Here is a 17,015-nt window from a genome sequence, read left to right on the forward strand (position 1 = left end):
CATCTAATTATTATTCTGCCAAGGCAGGATGACAGAACACTAAAAAAAAAAAAAAATGTCAGGAAACAAAACTTAAATATTTTTAAGGACGTAGAATAATTTTAGGATAAACAATACCAACAAATGTACATTATTCAGTTGAAGTAGAAATGCAGCCATATGAATATTGTGTTAATGTGCCATTACAATGGCACAGCATGGCACTTCTAATAGCAGTCTAACAGGAGCCAGGTTTTATTCATAGATCCAGAGCACACTCTGTCATTGTAGTTGCTATTGCTATGTATTACCACCAGCACTGAAAATTCTGTAAATAAATGGTCCCTCTAGGGTCAGGGTTGAGGTGCATTGGTGGGTATTATGGGGAAGTTTACACTGCTTTGCTATACTGCTTGGTGAACAAGGATATCTTTATTCAGACAATCTTGGGCACCCTTTAACAACATACTAAAGCTGCACCTATATTTAAAGAGTTGTAAAAAAAAGCTATGTATATTAAGAGTGTGCCTGTTGTGCACTGTCTTGTTCTGTAGGAAACCAACATAATCAATCTCACAGATGGCATACTGCTGTTCCCTGTTATGGAACATGTAGTTTGTATTCACAGGTACATACCATTAAAACTTACACTCGAAGGTGTGGAGAAGGAAAGGGACTTCTACTTTGGAAAATTAAGGGAGATTGAACTTCTCTGCCAAGAACATGGGCAAGAAAATAATGACCTTGTCCAAAGGCTAATGGAAGTCCTTTATGCTTCAGAAGAACATGTAAGTGCAAGATATTCTTTATTCTCGTGCATTTCCATAATGAAAACAAACAGGCTTAATTTGATTTGAAGAATCACTGGCACTATATTGGGTCAAGTTCTCTAGGTAGATCAGCACAGCCTGTTGCAACCTAGTCTTTTTAACAAATGTCAATTAAAAAAAACACTTTGCATCTAGAAACCAATAGTTTTTTGCTATTGGTGAATGCACTGAAGGGGCTGATAGCTTTTTAGCACAGTTGTGAAATTTTATGTGATCTAATTTTGTTGAGATGTTAATCTGAAACAGAAAGGGACGTCATAAGCATTTTGAAGTATTTTCATATATTCTTGTTCCTGCCTCTGCTTTGTAATCCTGTACCTTGACATTTTCTTGAAAGTCAGATTGTATAAATATGCTGAAATACAGAAGTTCTTAAATATCTCAGAATATTAAATTGAAGACCGTATAGACACGTTCACAGGTTTGCACACATGCACACTGTATACACTGTGATTAATTCTGGTACAAGGAACATATTTGCTTTTTTATTTATCATTTTTGTCCTGTTGCTGTAGGCAGAATCTTCAGTGCACAAAACCCAATAATCTTTTGTCCTTTTCAGTCTTCCAGTATTTCAGAATTATTTTATCTGGACGATTAAGCAAGAATCTCACTAGTATTATAAACATAGCACTGTAAACATTTAATAGAGCGGGAAGAAGAGGTCTGACAAAGGATACTGACCAAATTCCTTAGATGTATTCAGGGGTAATGACTCCATGAGAAATTAGTTGGAACTTTTCCCATTCATGTTAGCTAAATCCCTGTGTACACTACTCTGAAGATTGACAGATGGACTCATCCCACCCCTCAGTCTCCAGTGGACTGTAGCTTTGGTTCCAGAATGTATTGGCATCAACATACTCTCACTGGTACTATGGTTTTGTTGTCACTTCCTTATTTAGTAGCTATTCTCAGATGATAATTTCAGTAGTAGTTGGTTTAGTTGTCTTGAGATAAGATTATTGGGTCATTAAAAGGAAGGCTAGAGTAATTTACCTTATGTAGTTTTAAAAACACTATTAAGAACTTGAAAATTGTAATTATGATCTTGATGGCCACACACAGCTAAAAGTGACTGGAAGTGGGAGGGATACATGGAGGTTTCCTTACAAACCATTATTTCAATAGTGATAGGAGCAAACATTTAAAAAAAATACTTGACCAGACATTTGAGCAAAGTCATAGGAACTGCACATATATAGTGGTTAAAGGAAATGTCTGGATGCAAGAACAGTAATTTATTTGTAAAGGGATGCCGGAGAAATCCCTTCTCCTCATATCCATATCACATCTGTATGTTTGTTTGGCTCGAATTGTTAAGCAACTTCCCAGCTAAAGAATGTTTGTTGACTCCCTTTTCTTTAGTTTTCATTATTGGCAAAACACATCACAAAATTCATCTTACCTCAGACCGTAGTTCTGAGCCCCTTGTCTGGTTCCTTCCATCCTCCCCACTAAGAATGTCATTAACTAATAGCTGCACAAAAACATCTAGCATATACAGTGCATCCTCACCTGAAGTCTGTGACCAAGCGGAGTCTGCGGGTTTCATCTTACTATTACAGCCCTGTTCTCCCACATCTGGGTACAGATAACTTCCACAGAATTATTCATATTCTGCAATGGGAAAATTGAGCCCCTTGCTTTATTGGGTGTCTTTTCTCCTTAGCTCTTTGGTGCTCAGTGCTGGTTTATTGAGGCAAGACATCAGCGCACTAGCACTTAGAGCGAAGATCTAGGTGCTCTGATGCTAACAGTGGAGAGGGTACTTGCATAGCTTGCCTACTCTTTCTTTTGCAATTTCTTCTCTTTTCCTTGGCTTGCCTTGCGTTCTTTGAGTTCCATTTCTGTCTGTGCAGAATTTGTTCCTCATCTCCAAGTTAAATTTTCTTTCTATCACCGAGCATTTTATAGGCTAATCCGTTGGTAACAGCAGTTAGGATTTCCTGAGCCCCAATGAAAGAGAGCCCCAACTCCCAAAGCTACAAGCAGCTCCAACATTTCTGGTTTCTTGCTGAGTTCTTGCTAAATCCAGCTTTGGTTTAACCTCTGGCTCAGAAAGTCCCAAACTGCTAATGAAAGAGCTGGAGTGTAGGGGCTGTCAGTGAAGCGAAAGGGTTAACTTAGTGTTCAGGGTGCATTTTAGATATCAAGAGTCATGAGGCTCTCCTCAGCAAAAAATTATACTTAGAACAAACTGTACAAATCATTCCTGGCAAAGGCCTCATGCTTGAAATATCATTGTTGACTTAAATTTGTTTTCAGTTCATATTTCCAGTAACCTTTTGGTAGCACTCACATGCCCTGGTTCATTTAAGCTGTAATTTTACAGGCATAATTGTATTCTTTCTAGAGAGCATGCCCTATTCAGACATGCCAACTGTTTTTATTCAGGACTGACAAATCCCTATTTTTAATAGCTCTTTTTTTAAAATAAACTTAATTCTTGTGAAAAATTCTGAATTGACAGCATTGGAGACTGGAGCTCACCTCTCAGATCAGCTACCCCCTAAGCAGGGCCATCCTTAGGATTTATGGGGCCCTATGCAGTATTATTAAACTGGTGCCCCTATGCTGCTGATTCAGCTCTGTGAATGCTGGTGCCTCTATACCAGGGCAACTGATGCCCCTAGGTTGGCTCTGTGAATATGGCCCCTGCCTTCTGCCTAGTAAGGAGACTGCAGCACGTGCTGTGTGTGTGGGAGCCAACCCGCTCTTACCTGCTGTCCCAGTCATAGCCACGGACTCCATGGGTGGGTACTCCGGGGCTGAAGCACCCACAGGGAAAATTTAGTGGGTGCAAAGCACCCACTGGCACCAGGCTCTCCTCCCCTCCCCCAGCATCTCTCACCCAGGTGGCCTAGGGCTTACCAACTTCTCCCCCTTGCCCCCCAGCACTTCCTGAGGACACCATTCCTTACCCATCCTAGCTAATAGCTATTAATGGACTTAACCTCCATGAAATTAATAATCCAGTTCTCTTTTTAAACCTTGTGTATACGGTCCGAGCCTTCACAACCTGCCTCAGGCAAGGAGTTCCACAGATTGACTGTGCGCTGTCTGTGTTAAGAGAACTGCCTTTTATTTGTTTTAAATGTGCTGCCCATTATTTCATTTGGTGGCCCCTAGTTCTTATATTATGGAACAAGTAAATAACTTTTCCTTATTCACTTTCTCACACACCACTCATGATTTTATAATACCCTCCATCATATCCCCCCTCAAATGGCCTCTTTCCAAAGCTTGAAAAAGTCCTGCCTCTTTAATCTCTCCCTCATATGGGACCCAAGTCCATTAATGGCTATTAGCCCAGGATGGGTAAGGAATGGTGTCCCTAGCCTTGTTTGATCAGAGGGTGGAGATGGAGGGCAGGAGAGAGATCACTTGATCATTACCTGTTAGGTTCACTCCACTCTGGGACACCTGGCTTTGGTCTACTGTCCTAGAGCAGGATACTGAGGTTCTGGATGGACCTTTGGTCTGACCCAGTAGGGCCGTTCTTATGTTCTCATGTTGTTCAAACCTCTAATCGTTTTTAAATTGCCCTTCTCTGAACCTTTTCTAATGCCATTATATCTTTTTTGAGATGAAAGAGACCACATCTGTACACAGTATTCAAGATGTGGGCATGCCATGGATTTATATAAGAGCAGTAAGATATTCACTGTCTATTCTCTATCCCATTTTTTTAATGATTCCTAACATCCTGTTTGCTTTTTTGACTGCTGCTGCGCACTCCATGGGACATCTTCAGAGAACTATCATGATGACGCCAAGATCTCTTTCCTGATTAGTTGTAGCTAAATTAGCCCCATCATATTGTATGTGTAGTTGGGGTTATTTTTTCCAATGTGCATTACTTTACATTTATCCACATTAAATTTCATTTTCCACTTTGTTGTGCCCAGTTACTTAGTTTTGTGAGATTTTTTTGAAGTTCTTCAGAGTCTGCTTTGGTCTTAACTATCTTGAGCAGTTAAGTATCATCTGCAAACTTTGCCACCTCACTGTAGCGTTACCCCTTTCTCCAGATCATTTGTGAATAGCGGAATAGGATTGGTCTTAGACTGACCCGTTGGGGGACACCACTAGTTTACCCCTTGCCAATCTGAAAATTTATCATTTATTCCTAGCTTTTGTTCCCTGTCTTTTTTAAAAACCAGTTCTTCCAATCCATGAAAAAAGGACCTTCCTTCTTATCCCATGACAACTCAATTTAGGTGAGGGACCTGTTCAAAGGTTTTCTGAAAATAAGTACACTATGTCCACTGGATCCTCCTTGACAACATGTTTGTTGACCCTTCAAAGAATTCTAATAGATTTAGTAAGACATGAATTCCCTTTACAGAAAACCATATTAACTTTGCCTAGCAGTTTATGTTCTTTATGCCCTAACAATTGTTGACTTTTTGCCTAACAATTTGCCTAACATTTATGTTTGTCTGGCTGGTGACCACCCGAACTGCTGTCCCAGGGCCAGCTGCTTGGTTGGCCCTGGGGTCATCCACACTAGCTGCCTGCAGAAGTCACGGAGGTTGCAGAAAAGTCACTGAATCTGTGACTTCCGTGACCTCCATGACAGACCTGGAAACCCTATAAATAATCCATAAGGCACAATGTGGTCAGTGGCGTTATCAGCTTCTATTATGTTTGCCTCTGTACTGAATTGGAGATAATAATTTTAGGGTACGAATAAAGCAGCTTCCATTCTTCAGTCTGTGGACTTTCTCTGCTGAGATTGATGAGACAGGCACCAACTTAGAAAGTGTTGTTTTTTCTCTTTTGGTTTGTTTAATCTTTGTTTATAAGAATTTTATCCTTATCAGCATAACAAAAGACCTGAAGGGAATACAAACAGATCACCAGAGAAAAGTAAATAATATTAGCAAGTAAAATCATTTATTTATGTCTTTAAGAACAAAGCTGGATATAAAGATAGCTGAGGAGGCAGAGTGCTGAGGAGAGGAAAGACTTCGAAGACTTCAGCAAGGAAGTCGCAGGAGCATTTAAGAAAGACAGATACTGGGTCATTTTTTTTATTATTTATTTATTTTTATTTTTTTAGTAAATGTATTGCTTATGACAGGGGTCGGCAACCTCTTCAGAAGTGCGCTCCAGCTTGTGCTGAGTCTTCGTTTATTCACTCTCATTTAAAGGTTTCGTGTGCCAGTAAAACATTTTTATACCTTTTTTAGAAGGTCTCTTTCTAGAAGTCTATATATATATAACCTGAACTATTGTTGTATGTCAACTAAATAAGGTTTCAGAGATGTTTAGAAGTTTCATTTTAAATTAAATTAAAATGCAGAGCCCCCTAGACCAGTGGCCAGGACCCAGGCAGTGTAAGTGCCAACTGACAAAATCGGCTCGCGTGCCGCCTTCGAGACATCACGTGCCATAGGTTGCCTACCCCTGGCTGATGTCATGGATCTGCTGAGAACTGAACTGAGAACTTCAGTTAGCAAGAGTAAACATTTGATAGTCTGTTTAGCCTAACAGCTTTCAGTCACTTTTGAAACTGGGGGGTAATTCAGTCTTGTAATCCAGAAGGTGAAAGGCTTCATTCATATCCTGAGTGAAAGGCTTCATATCCAGTTATGAATCCCTGAGCCATGCAATTCTGGCTTGTAGTGAAAAATTTGCTGCTTCTGTTTTCTCTCCTAAATAGTCTAGTCTCTTGCAATTCAATGGAAGCTAAAGGCTTGCTGTTATTAAATACTTTAGTACATATCTATCCCTGTCAGTCACTCAGCTCAAGGTTCTCTAGCAGTTTGTCTAAACTTAGTAAATTTTAGCACCCTACTGCTCCAGTCCCTCAGAAAGAAACTCCTATTGAAAGAGACACTTCTGAAGTAGTTGGGCTTCATAATACCTGACTTTGCCTGCAGTCACACCTGAGCAGTTAGATGGCTCACTGTATGAGTCAGATAGATTGAAGAGTGAGGTTATTCACAACTGGAAAGCTATCATCTCTGTTAAGGGAAGCCTGAGGTGACACAATCCTACGATATAAGTTACAAGTAAATACTTTTTAGGGGTGTTGTTCAAATAGACTATACAGTCCCAAAGTGATTGTGCATAGTGAAAGTCTGACTTTCCTATTTCATTTGTATAGGTACAGACTGTCTAAACTGAGAAATTAATGCCCATATTTCAGAACTTCTTCAGGAGTGGCCAGGGCACGGGGGGAATTTGCCATTTCCAGCCCAAGGAAACCATTCCTCAGGCAGACAGAAGACCACCAGAGTAGGTTCCCAAGCCAGTTCTTAGCTCATGATTAGCGGCTTTCCCCAGCACATGTACAAGATCAGTATGTACAAGTTTATAATAATATGCTGTATTTTTTAACTGGTGCCTCTTATAAAAATCAGCAAGTCAGGGTGGATTGATTTATATCAAATGTATTCAAATAAATGATTTTAATCTTGATTTAAATCAGCAGCCATGAAATGTGATTTAAATCATGTTTTACATTCATACTTCTTAGTTATTTTCCTGAAGAAAGGTTTCAGAGTAGCAACCGTGTTAGTCTGTATCTGTAAAAAGAACAAGAGTACTTGTGGCACCTTAGAGACTAGCAAATTTATTTGAACATAAGCTTTCATAAAGTTGTTTATACTGTTAACATAAGCTTTCTTTTTCCTGAAGAAAGTTGATTTCTGTTGCTTGGTAATCATTAACAACATCTTGATTTGAAAAAAAAAACTCAATATAGTCCTTACATTAAATCTGGTGTTTGTGTTATTCAGGGGGATACCTATACATTTTTATTTAAGCAATTATATTCATTAATTTTTTGCTTGGTTGTTGTGTTAAGCTCTATTTTCAGTTGGTGCCCGAAAACTTGCTTCCTGTCACACCCCCCCATCTTAACAAGTAATCAGATCTCTGTCCACATTTTCCCGCCTTCCGTTTTTCAGCACTAGCCAAGGCTTCTCAGCTAGAATGAGCTTGGGCTGAAGGTGGAGCACCGGGGGCAGAGCTGGAGCTGCAGAGGAGGAGCTGGAGCTAGAGGCAGAGCTGGCAACTGGGAAACAAAGAGGGAATGAGGGCAGAGCTTGGGCTGGGGGCAGCAGTGAAGCTAGCGGCTGGGATTGAAGCTGGGCTGGGGCAGAGCAGCGGGGCGGCGAGTGGAGCTGGGGGCAGAGGGGGCTGGGTGGCACTCCCTCCCTCTCTCCCATGGGGGCTGGCCAAGCCCTGTGATGCGATCCCCAAACATTCCTCCGTGCCCCCCCTCCGTGCTCCCTCCATAGTTTGGGACCACTGCTCTATTTGGATGGAAATTCAAATGCAATTAAAAACGCACAAAACCAGCATTTTTTTTTATTAAATAAAACTGCTTTAAATATGCTGGATATGTAAGACAAAAAAGTTTATCAAAACGTGTTTTGTATTTAAAACTAATCGATTTATAACTTGTATTGTCTGTAGTTAGTAAATTGAACTAATTGTTTCTGGTCATTATGTCCTTCAAGATTTTAGAATTTATAGATCTCATCCTCTCATGTTTAGCTTTTATACACAGATTGATAAAGGAAAAACAAGCTTTCCTGCTTTTTTTAACTCCCATCTGCTTTCTTAACTTGAAATAAACTAGTCTTTGAACTGAACTAGTTGAATAAACTGAAGTGAAGAAGATATTCTGTCTCTACCAGCAAAAGAGGGCTACCGCTATCAAAAACTGGTTTAGCACTTCAACAAACTCAGGTGACATCTACCAGTACAGTGGTTTTGACCGTCTTTAAAATTTGGCAGCAAACATGTACTGCTTAATATTTTAATGTTTAAATTAAATAATTTTAAGATTGTAATAAGTTTTGGCCTCAACATAGGTTGTCAATTTCAAATTTAATTTTAAATGGTGCATTTAAAAAAAACAACACATCCCTGTATTTAGCTTAAATAAAATCCAATTTAAATAATGAAGAAAGCTGATTTTTAAAAAAAAAATCATTGATTTTAATTTACCCTCACATCTTATCAGACAAACACACAGGGAGGTCACTTTAACACCCAAGACTAGGAGCATCAGTGGTAATATTTTGACTTTTGTGTACCATTCTGTTTTTATTTTGTTTAACTTCCCATCGGAAAAGGACCATTCCTACATGAGATGTCTCGTGTAACTGTAGATAGATGGGGAAAGTTGAGGCTGCTGTGTCTCTGTACTGCGGGAACTCGTATGTACAGCTCCCAGCCCAGTTTTACTTAATGTAGTCCTAAAGTTTTATAAGTCTCGAACCCTTTAAATTCTGTCTGTGACAATGGGCTATTTCATATTAATGTTAAAAGCCATTTTGGCCTGATGTACCAATAATATATGTATTAAGACCACTTCTCCCAAGGGGTCCCGAAGTGTTAAGCTATAATTCTCTGGATCGACACCTGGTATCTGCCTGAAAATTGCTTTTCCTTTAGCTTCCTAAATGAAGGATGATTCGGTTTATTCAATTTGGAATTTTCTTGCTCTTGGAAACCAACTAGGCATTGACACCAAATGTAAAAAGCCTTATTATGCCTCCCCTATCCTCTAGAAACTTATAGTTAACCTGCTAAAATGGAAACACTTTATTGCATAGCCTGCTTTGAATTAAATTGAGAAGCCTCAAATTCTCTCCATCAGACTCTTCCCCTCTCTCCTCCCCTCTTTTTTCCCCCCTAGCCTCTAAATTTGAAAATTAACAATATCCGTTCTGGAGAGTTATTTACACCAATCACGTCTAATAAAAATTGTCTGGAGATAGCAGGTCCTGCAGAGCTATTGCATTATTGATGGTGCAACTTGAATGGCAGCTAAGCAGAGTTGTCGCCCCCCCCTCCTGCCCCAGGCTTAGTCAGCTAGCTATCACTAATGTAGGGCAGGGATGAACTGTGTAGGATCTTTTCAGTAAAATCGTTCTCCAGAATGATGAAATCTGCTGAGACAAAGCATAGCTTGTAATGGTGCTAGAGTCAATGGGAACACGAAAAAGGTCAGACAGTGTCACTAACAACAGCCAGTGAAATCAATGAATGCCAAACTGAGATTTGTTCAAAGAAGATAAATACTTTTTTCTATTTAATTATTCTTAAGGTGCATTTGGTGGATTAACTAAAACTCCCAACAAAGTTTAGGTATCCTTTTAAACTTTGATTTAGGTTAGCAGAATCGTGACTAAAACAACTAGGGAAAATAAAAATATCTGTTTCCTGAAGTGCATCCAGTTTTTGAACACGAGACTGTATTTCCTTCATTTGTAAAGCATTCTGAACCTTGTGCATTTTATAATGTAATTTAGCAGATCATGCTTATGTGATAATGCTTAGACTGCGGGAACTGTGGGATAGCTACCACAGTGCAATGCTCCGAAAGTCGCTGCTAGCCTCAGTACTGTGGACACACACCGCCGACTTAATGCGCTTAGTGAGGACGCACACAGTCGACTATCAAATCAATTTCTAAAAAATCAACTTCTATTAAATTTTCTATTAAATCGACCTAATTTCATAGTATAGACATACCCTTAGTTTTGCTGTGCTGGGGAAAGGCAAGAAAATCTGCTCCCTAGTGCACCTCTGCAAGAGGCAGCGATACTGTATTGTAGGGGAAAGGAGGAAGAAAAACTAGATCTGCCATCTGTGCTAACCAGCCCCACAGGCGCTGCCCCCAAAGCATTCTCAGAGCTACATTGGGGAAAATTCTTCCGAAAGGTAACATATTGTTCTGGCCAGTGCTGATCCCAGTGCCCGGAGAGTATTGCACCTGTGGGTATGGTGCTTCCTTTCTCTCCTCAGTTTGGTTAATATTACTGCCAACCCTAAATGTTCAAAAGTGATGAGTCAGGCCCAAAAAATCATGAGAATTTTTTAAATGTTGGGTTCTTTTTAAATACGCTTTCTGGCTTTTGAGCCTTTCAAGCTTCTAGCCATGAAGGCTAGACTTTTTTTTCCTTCAGCCTAAGCCTAGGTACTCGTGTAATGATATAACTGAAGCTTTATGAAAAACAGCAAATATTGGGGTACTTGCAGTAAAATCATGAGTTGGCAACACTGCTCAGACTCTTATGAGCTACCATTGAATTTTAAGAGACTTGACCAGTGTAGGTGAATGACAAATCAGGGAATATGTATCAGGAGCTCTTCATTTAGCTACTTGGCCACATCCCTTATCAAACTCTAGCTTACAGATAAACTATCTATTCTTTAATGCCTATTCATAGGAACAGTATGTCACTTAATGCTGTTCAAATCAACAGCATTTTGGGAGGAATAATCCCAGTTCCCGTCAAGCACAAACTGGTTAAAATAAAATTCATGTGTTAACTAGTAAATGGGTTAATCTGTTATAATTAGGGCTGTCAATTTATCACACTTAATGCATGCAATTAACATAAAACAAATTAACTAGATTTTTAAAAGACACAATCACAATTTTAATAGCACTGTTAAACAATAATAGAATACCAATATTGGATGTTTTTCTACATTTTCAAATATTGATTTTTAGTTACAACACAGATTACAAAGTGTACAGTGCTCACTTTATATTATTTTTATTACAAATATTTGCAGTGTAAAAAAAGATAAACAAAATAAATAGTATTTTTCAATTCATCTCATACAAGTCCCTTCAGTCCTACTTCTTGTTCAGCCAATCGCTAAAACAAATAAGTTTGTTTACATTTACAAGAAATAATGCTGCCCTCCTCTTATTTACGTCAACAGAAAATGAGAACTGGCATTTGCATGGCACTTTTTTAGCTGGCATTGCAAGGTGCTTACATGCCAGACTTGCTAAACATTCACAGTATGCCCTTTGATGCTTTGGCCACCATTCCAGATGACATGCTTATGATGCTCATTGAAAGAATAATGTGTTAATTAAATTTGTGTTATATAAAAAATAATAATTCCTACATTTGTAAGTGTGCATTTTCAACGAATAAAGAGATTGCACTCTACAGTACTTGTATGAGTATGAATTGATAAAAACAGTTTTTGTTTATTTTTTTACAGTGCAAATATTTGTAATGAAAGGAGTTAATAGAACCCGAAGTACTTTATATCTCTTTTGACTGTAAAGGGTTAACAAGTTCAGTAAGCCTGGCTGTCACCTGACCAGAGGACCAATCAGGGGACAGGATACTTTCAAATCTTGAGGGAGGGAAGTTTTGTGTGTGTGCTGTTAGTTTTTGGTTGTTGTTCTCTCTGGGTTCTGAGAGTGACCAGGACGTGCAACCAGGTTTCTCTCCAATCTCTCCGATACAGGCTCTTATTCAGTTTAAAATAGTAAGTACTAGGTAGATAAGGCGAGTTAGCTTATGTTTGTTTTTCTTTATTTGCAAATGTGCATTTGGCTGGAAGGAGTTCAAATTTTGTATTTTGCTGAAAGGATTTTAATTTGTACTTGTATACTTAGGCTGGGAGGGTATTCCCAGTGTCTATAGCTGAAAAAACCCTGTACCTAATCCATCTTAAATTTACAAAGATAATTTTTACTGTTTTTCTCTCTTTAATTAAAAGCTTTTCTTGTTTAAGAACCTGATTGTTTTTTTTCTGGTGAGACCCCAGGGACTGGGTCTGGATTTCACCAGGACTTGGTGGGAGAAAGGAGAGGAAGGGGGAGAGAAGGTTAATTTTCTCTCTGTGTTAGGATTACTTTCTCTCTCAGGGAGAGTCTGGGAGGGGGAGAGAGAAGGAGGGAGGGAAGGTGAATTTTCTTCTCTGTTTTGTGATTCAAGGAGTTGAATCACAGTATCTTCCAGGGTAACCCAGGGAGGGGAAGCCTGGGAGAGGCAACGGTGGGGAAAGGGTTTACTTTCCTTGTGTTAAGATCCAGAGGGGTCTGGGTCTTGGGGTTCCCCCGGGCAAGGTTTTGGGGGGACCAGAGTGTACCAGGCACTGGAATTCCTGGTTGGTGGCAGCGGTACAAGTACTAAGCTGGTAATTGAGCTTAGAGGAATTCATGCTGGTACCCCATCTTTTGGACGCTAAGGTTCAGAGTGGGGAATTATACCATGACAATGATTAATTGCAATTCTTTAATCGTTTGACAGCCCTAATTATAATGTAATTCCATGATGAATCTGTGCTTTCCCAAGCTATTGGCTGCAGCCCATGTTCAAGTGGATTTGTCTAAATTGTTCTCTAAGAGCAGTTATGCAGTTTTAACTTGTTTACCACAATCATATACCACAGGCCACTGCAGCAGACTGTATTAAACATGGTCTTATCCCAGTCTTCAGAGTCTTTAAGTAAAAAAAGAAAAGCTCTCCCAAAGTGCTCTGAAACTTATTTTTCCATAAAACTGTTATGAGTCATGTTACCTAGTATGCAACATTTATTCCGCTGAATGAGTGTCTTTTGTACTGGAAATGAAATTCTTCAAATATTAACCCCTTAGTCCCAAAGGTTCATCCCGTTACATTTAACAGACATACTTGCAAAATAGTTTGGATATTGAGAATAAAAGGGACGTGGGAGTGTCCAACAGAGATGTCTTGCCTTGATAGGCTTGAAATTATGGCTACCTGTTGTTATCCTCATACTTGAATGAAAATTAGAAGCAAAAACATAGACTAGGTTAAGTGCTATGGTAATATATCAAATCAGGAGTGTGTTCTGTTGAAGTCTTTTATTTTTTTTATTTTTAAACATGCAGGAGAGCCACGCAGATGAGCATGAAGGCGAGGAGCAGGTTCATGAACAGCCCCAGCAGCAGGAAGAATACTGACCTGTCCAACATCTTTGACAGTTTTCATTCTGTGTGGGAACTTTCTTCTGGAGAAAGGAACATGTGTGGCCTCAAACTCGAAACCAGTCACTCCCAGTCTGCCATTAACATTTATGTACCATAGCGAGTGCCAGCAAACCACTGCATTCTGTACCCATATTTTGCCAAGATGCATTTGCAGAAGTCTTCTTTCAATGTGTCTACCTGAGAGATCGTAGGGCTACATCACCTACTGTACATCACTGCAGCTTCACCACTTGGCTGCTTGAGATTTGTTCTGCTTTTTAAAAAATATATATATTTATTTTTTCTTTTTGTCTTAAGTATGATACATTTGTAATTTGTTCTAAAATGTTTATATTGGCATCTCTTGTGGCAAGAAGTATTGTACCACAGATGTGTTTGTCACTTGGTGGTGCTTTGGTATTTTCAAGTACATCTGCCTTGGGACATAAATTTGGTCAAACAATTGGAACAAAGGGATACATTAGAAGTGATACTCAAGCTATAATGAGGAGGTGTGTGTTGTGGAGGGAAAAGGCTTATGTGACCCATATCGTTCCTATCCTGTATTCACAAAACAGAAAGCAAAGCAACAGTTTCCCTAATAAAGATTTAAAACCCCCTGAGTGTTTTACACCAAAGCATGTTAGAAAGCTGCATGATATGTTTTTATTTCTGGAAGATACATGTCTGCTTAACTGTTGGAAAGTCTTCTCAATTTCCTGACTTTTCAACAGAAGCTCTACCTGCTGCTTTCTTTTGAAAGACCTGTATTTATTAGAAATTCTGTCGCTGCCTCCAGCTCAGTGCTGATTCAGAAGACAACAATCTCCTCTCTCTTGCAGCTACATCTGCAGAATACCATCTCTGATCTTGTGTTCTGCCTGCCACCCCCTACAAATGAGGATCAAGTGGGTCAGCCATTCCTTTTTCCTATTGCTTCCTCTCCCCTTGGCCATACACATATGGAAGAGGAAGACTTCCTTACTGGGGCTAGGCATGTCCAAGGTTGATTTCAGCAAGCCAGCTGCAGAACCAGTCCTGAAACTCTTAAGAGATTCTCCTTTTAAACATGAAATTATTTGAATACTAATTGAAGGATATTTTCCCCATTGGTGCTTAGGCCAGTTTGCATGCTTAGTGAACCAGCCAGAAGTCCTGTTAGAGGTAAAGAACACATTAGCAGGGGATCACCTGCAAGGGACAAAAACAGTTCTGTAGGCTGACTGACCTTACTACTGGATAGGTTGGCCCAGTGCAGAACCAGAATTTAGAGACTTCTGTGCCAGGTGTTCCTTCTTAATTAGGGTCCTTGTTATCCTGTTCTAAATTATGGCATTTTATAGGCAGAAATATAGCATAAAATACATTTAAAAGCATTCCTTATTTTTTAAAAAATCGTAAAATTGCACATTTTGGATCTATTTCTGCCTTTCTTTTACACTTGGTGTTCCTGGCTTCCATCACGTTATTTTTTAATTCTAAATTTATGACTTTGGTTATTTTTTGGCAGGCACAAGGAAAAGTCTCATCCCAGGCTACCATCACTGAAAAGCTCAATAAAACCTTCTGAATGGTGTATCTTTTTAAATCTTTATGGAGTTGCTTTACTGATTAAGCTCCAGTACTAAATTTATACTGAAGCAGAAGGTTTTTTAATTAAAAAAAATAATCTTCAATTCTCAAATCTTTTGCAGCAAAGTTAATCTACTTTCGTTAAATGTGAGCAATTACTCCTACTGAGTTTCATACCACAGCCAGTACATAAAATACCTTTAAACATTAGAACAGGTGTTTCCATTTCCTCAATTGCTCCCTCAGCTCAGCAGCATAGTATCCAGTCCCTGTGGGTTGAAAGAGTTTTCTGGCCCTGACCCCAGCATTGACCTCACTTCCTATCCAGTAATAGGTAGTGAAAGAGCTGTACCCTGCAATGTAGCACTTTCATTGCTATTTTTAGCTTAATTGATTTGCTTGGTTTCAATTAAAATCCTATACATAAAGTGAATTAAAAAGTGAGGAGTTTTTTTTATAAGGATATACAATATATTCCCATGATCCACCATAGAAGATCCAGGATATTTTCTGTCTGAAGTATCAGCATTTAGGGCCTAGTTCTTAATTTTCTCTCCACAATTTCCATTAGCATCTGCAGAAGTTCTGGTGGTGCAAGGAATTCAGGATCAGACCCTACCCTGCTGCTGGCATCAGCACCAGATTGTGATCCCTGATACAATTCCATCATCTTTCAATTTATCGGCAAGCAGACACTGGAGAGCACTTCCTTAAAAAGTGCTTTTGCGAGGCTCCACAATGGTTAGATTTTTCTGCTTGCGAGGTGGTTCTTGACAAGGCTACTCTGCCCTACCCCTTTCAGCTATAAGTATAAAAAAGCCAACCAGTCCTTTCCTCCCTTTCTTCTTACTCTGCCTTGTAATTGGTCCGTGGAGTATAACCCTTTCACTGCTTTGCATCAGGCAGGAAGTGATTGATGTAGGGCACAGGAATGGTAGTTACCTTCCCAAGCCAGAGAGCCTCAAATGTGCTGAGGAGTGATACTCTGGAAGGGGATAGAGTTGTCCTCCCACCCGGGTGAGTAACACCATTATTCCGTTATGGTTTTAATATGCATTTGTAATTACTTTTACTAAATAGCACACCATAAAGCTTTGGTTATATATTAAATGTAAACTGAAAGGAATGTAAACATATGTATTGTTAATTATAAATAGATAAGTAATGACATCATAGATGCAAAAAGTCTTATTCAGATGTATCAGTCATTTTACATTACCCACAAATTGTTGCATGGTAGACTAGATTTTTTTTTCTGTCTCTGAGTATGTGAATAACTTGACTTGCGTTTATCTTTTTACATATTTAATAAAAAAAGTATATGTTAAAATCTGTGTAGCTCTAGAAACTATTCCAAACCATTTAAAGTGGTAGTTTTCTATTTATATATTAAACTGTTTCATTATTAATTGCAAATGTGAGCAAGGAAAAAAAGCCAAATGGTTTAAAAGAAAATGTGGTTCATAATGTATGTAGAAATTTCTTTTCAGGAGCCCAACAACTGTATCACCCTTCCACAAATCTCAGGACGAGATGAATGAAAATATTAAAAAATAAAATAAGATGCAGATTATTCTTTTGGTAAACTCTTTCCAGTTTCAGAGTACTAAATCTCTCTTGCAGCTGTAGTTTAGTTTGGATATATGTACAGCAAAAGTAAACTCAGAGGTGAAGAGGGAATATTATAGTGAAGATCTACAGGGAAATTCCAAATGGATCTTTGCCGCAGAGGTCTAACGGTAGGGATGCCATCTTAAATGCAATTTCTAAAAGATTTAAATTGGGATCAGAAATACTTGTTCTGTGTGATGAAATAGCTGAAAGAATGCTTTAAAGCCAACCCCATGGATCTGACTCAGTGTACTGTGGGAAAGTGTGCTTAGGTATTTGCTGCTAAGCCTTAGGGAACAGTA

General features: G+C 39.0%; 1 protein-coding gene across 5 annotated transcripts in view; it reads left to right on the top strand.

Moving 5' to 3' along the window:
- Window positions 1–16,675, top strand: part of MAPRE2 (microtubule associated protein RP/EB family member 2) — a 156,591-nt gene extending 139,916 nt beyond the window's left edge. For 4 of the 5 annotated variants that reach the window (XR_004377288.2, XR_004377287.2, XR_012655347.1 and 1 more), the window contains 2 exons: window positions 608–767; window positions 13,453–16,675. Coding sequence is in view for 1 of the 5 variants with exons in the window: in XM_032806260.2 (XP_032662151.1) it covers window positions 616–767; window positions 13,453–13,524 (224 nt within the window). In the remaining 4 variants the exon portion in view is untranslated. The remainder of the gene's footprint in view (window positions 1–607; window positions 768–13,452) is intronic. The other variant, XM_032806260.2, reaches the window with a different exon arrangement.
- Window positions 16,676–17,015: the final 340 nt, after the last annotated feature.

The sequence above is a fragment of the Chelonoidis abingdonii genome, chromosome 2 (assembly GCF_003597395.2).
Source record: "Chelonoidis abingdonii isolate Lonesome George chromosome 2, CheloAbing_2.0, whole genome shotgun sequence".
NCBI lineage: Eukaryota > Metazoa > Chordata > Testudines > Testudinidae > Chelonoidis > Chelonoidis abingdonii.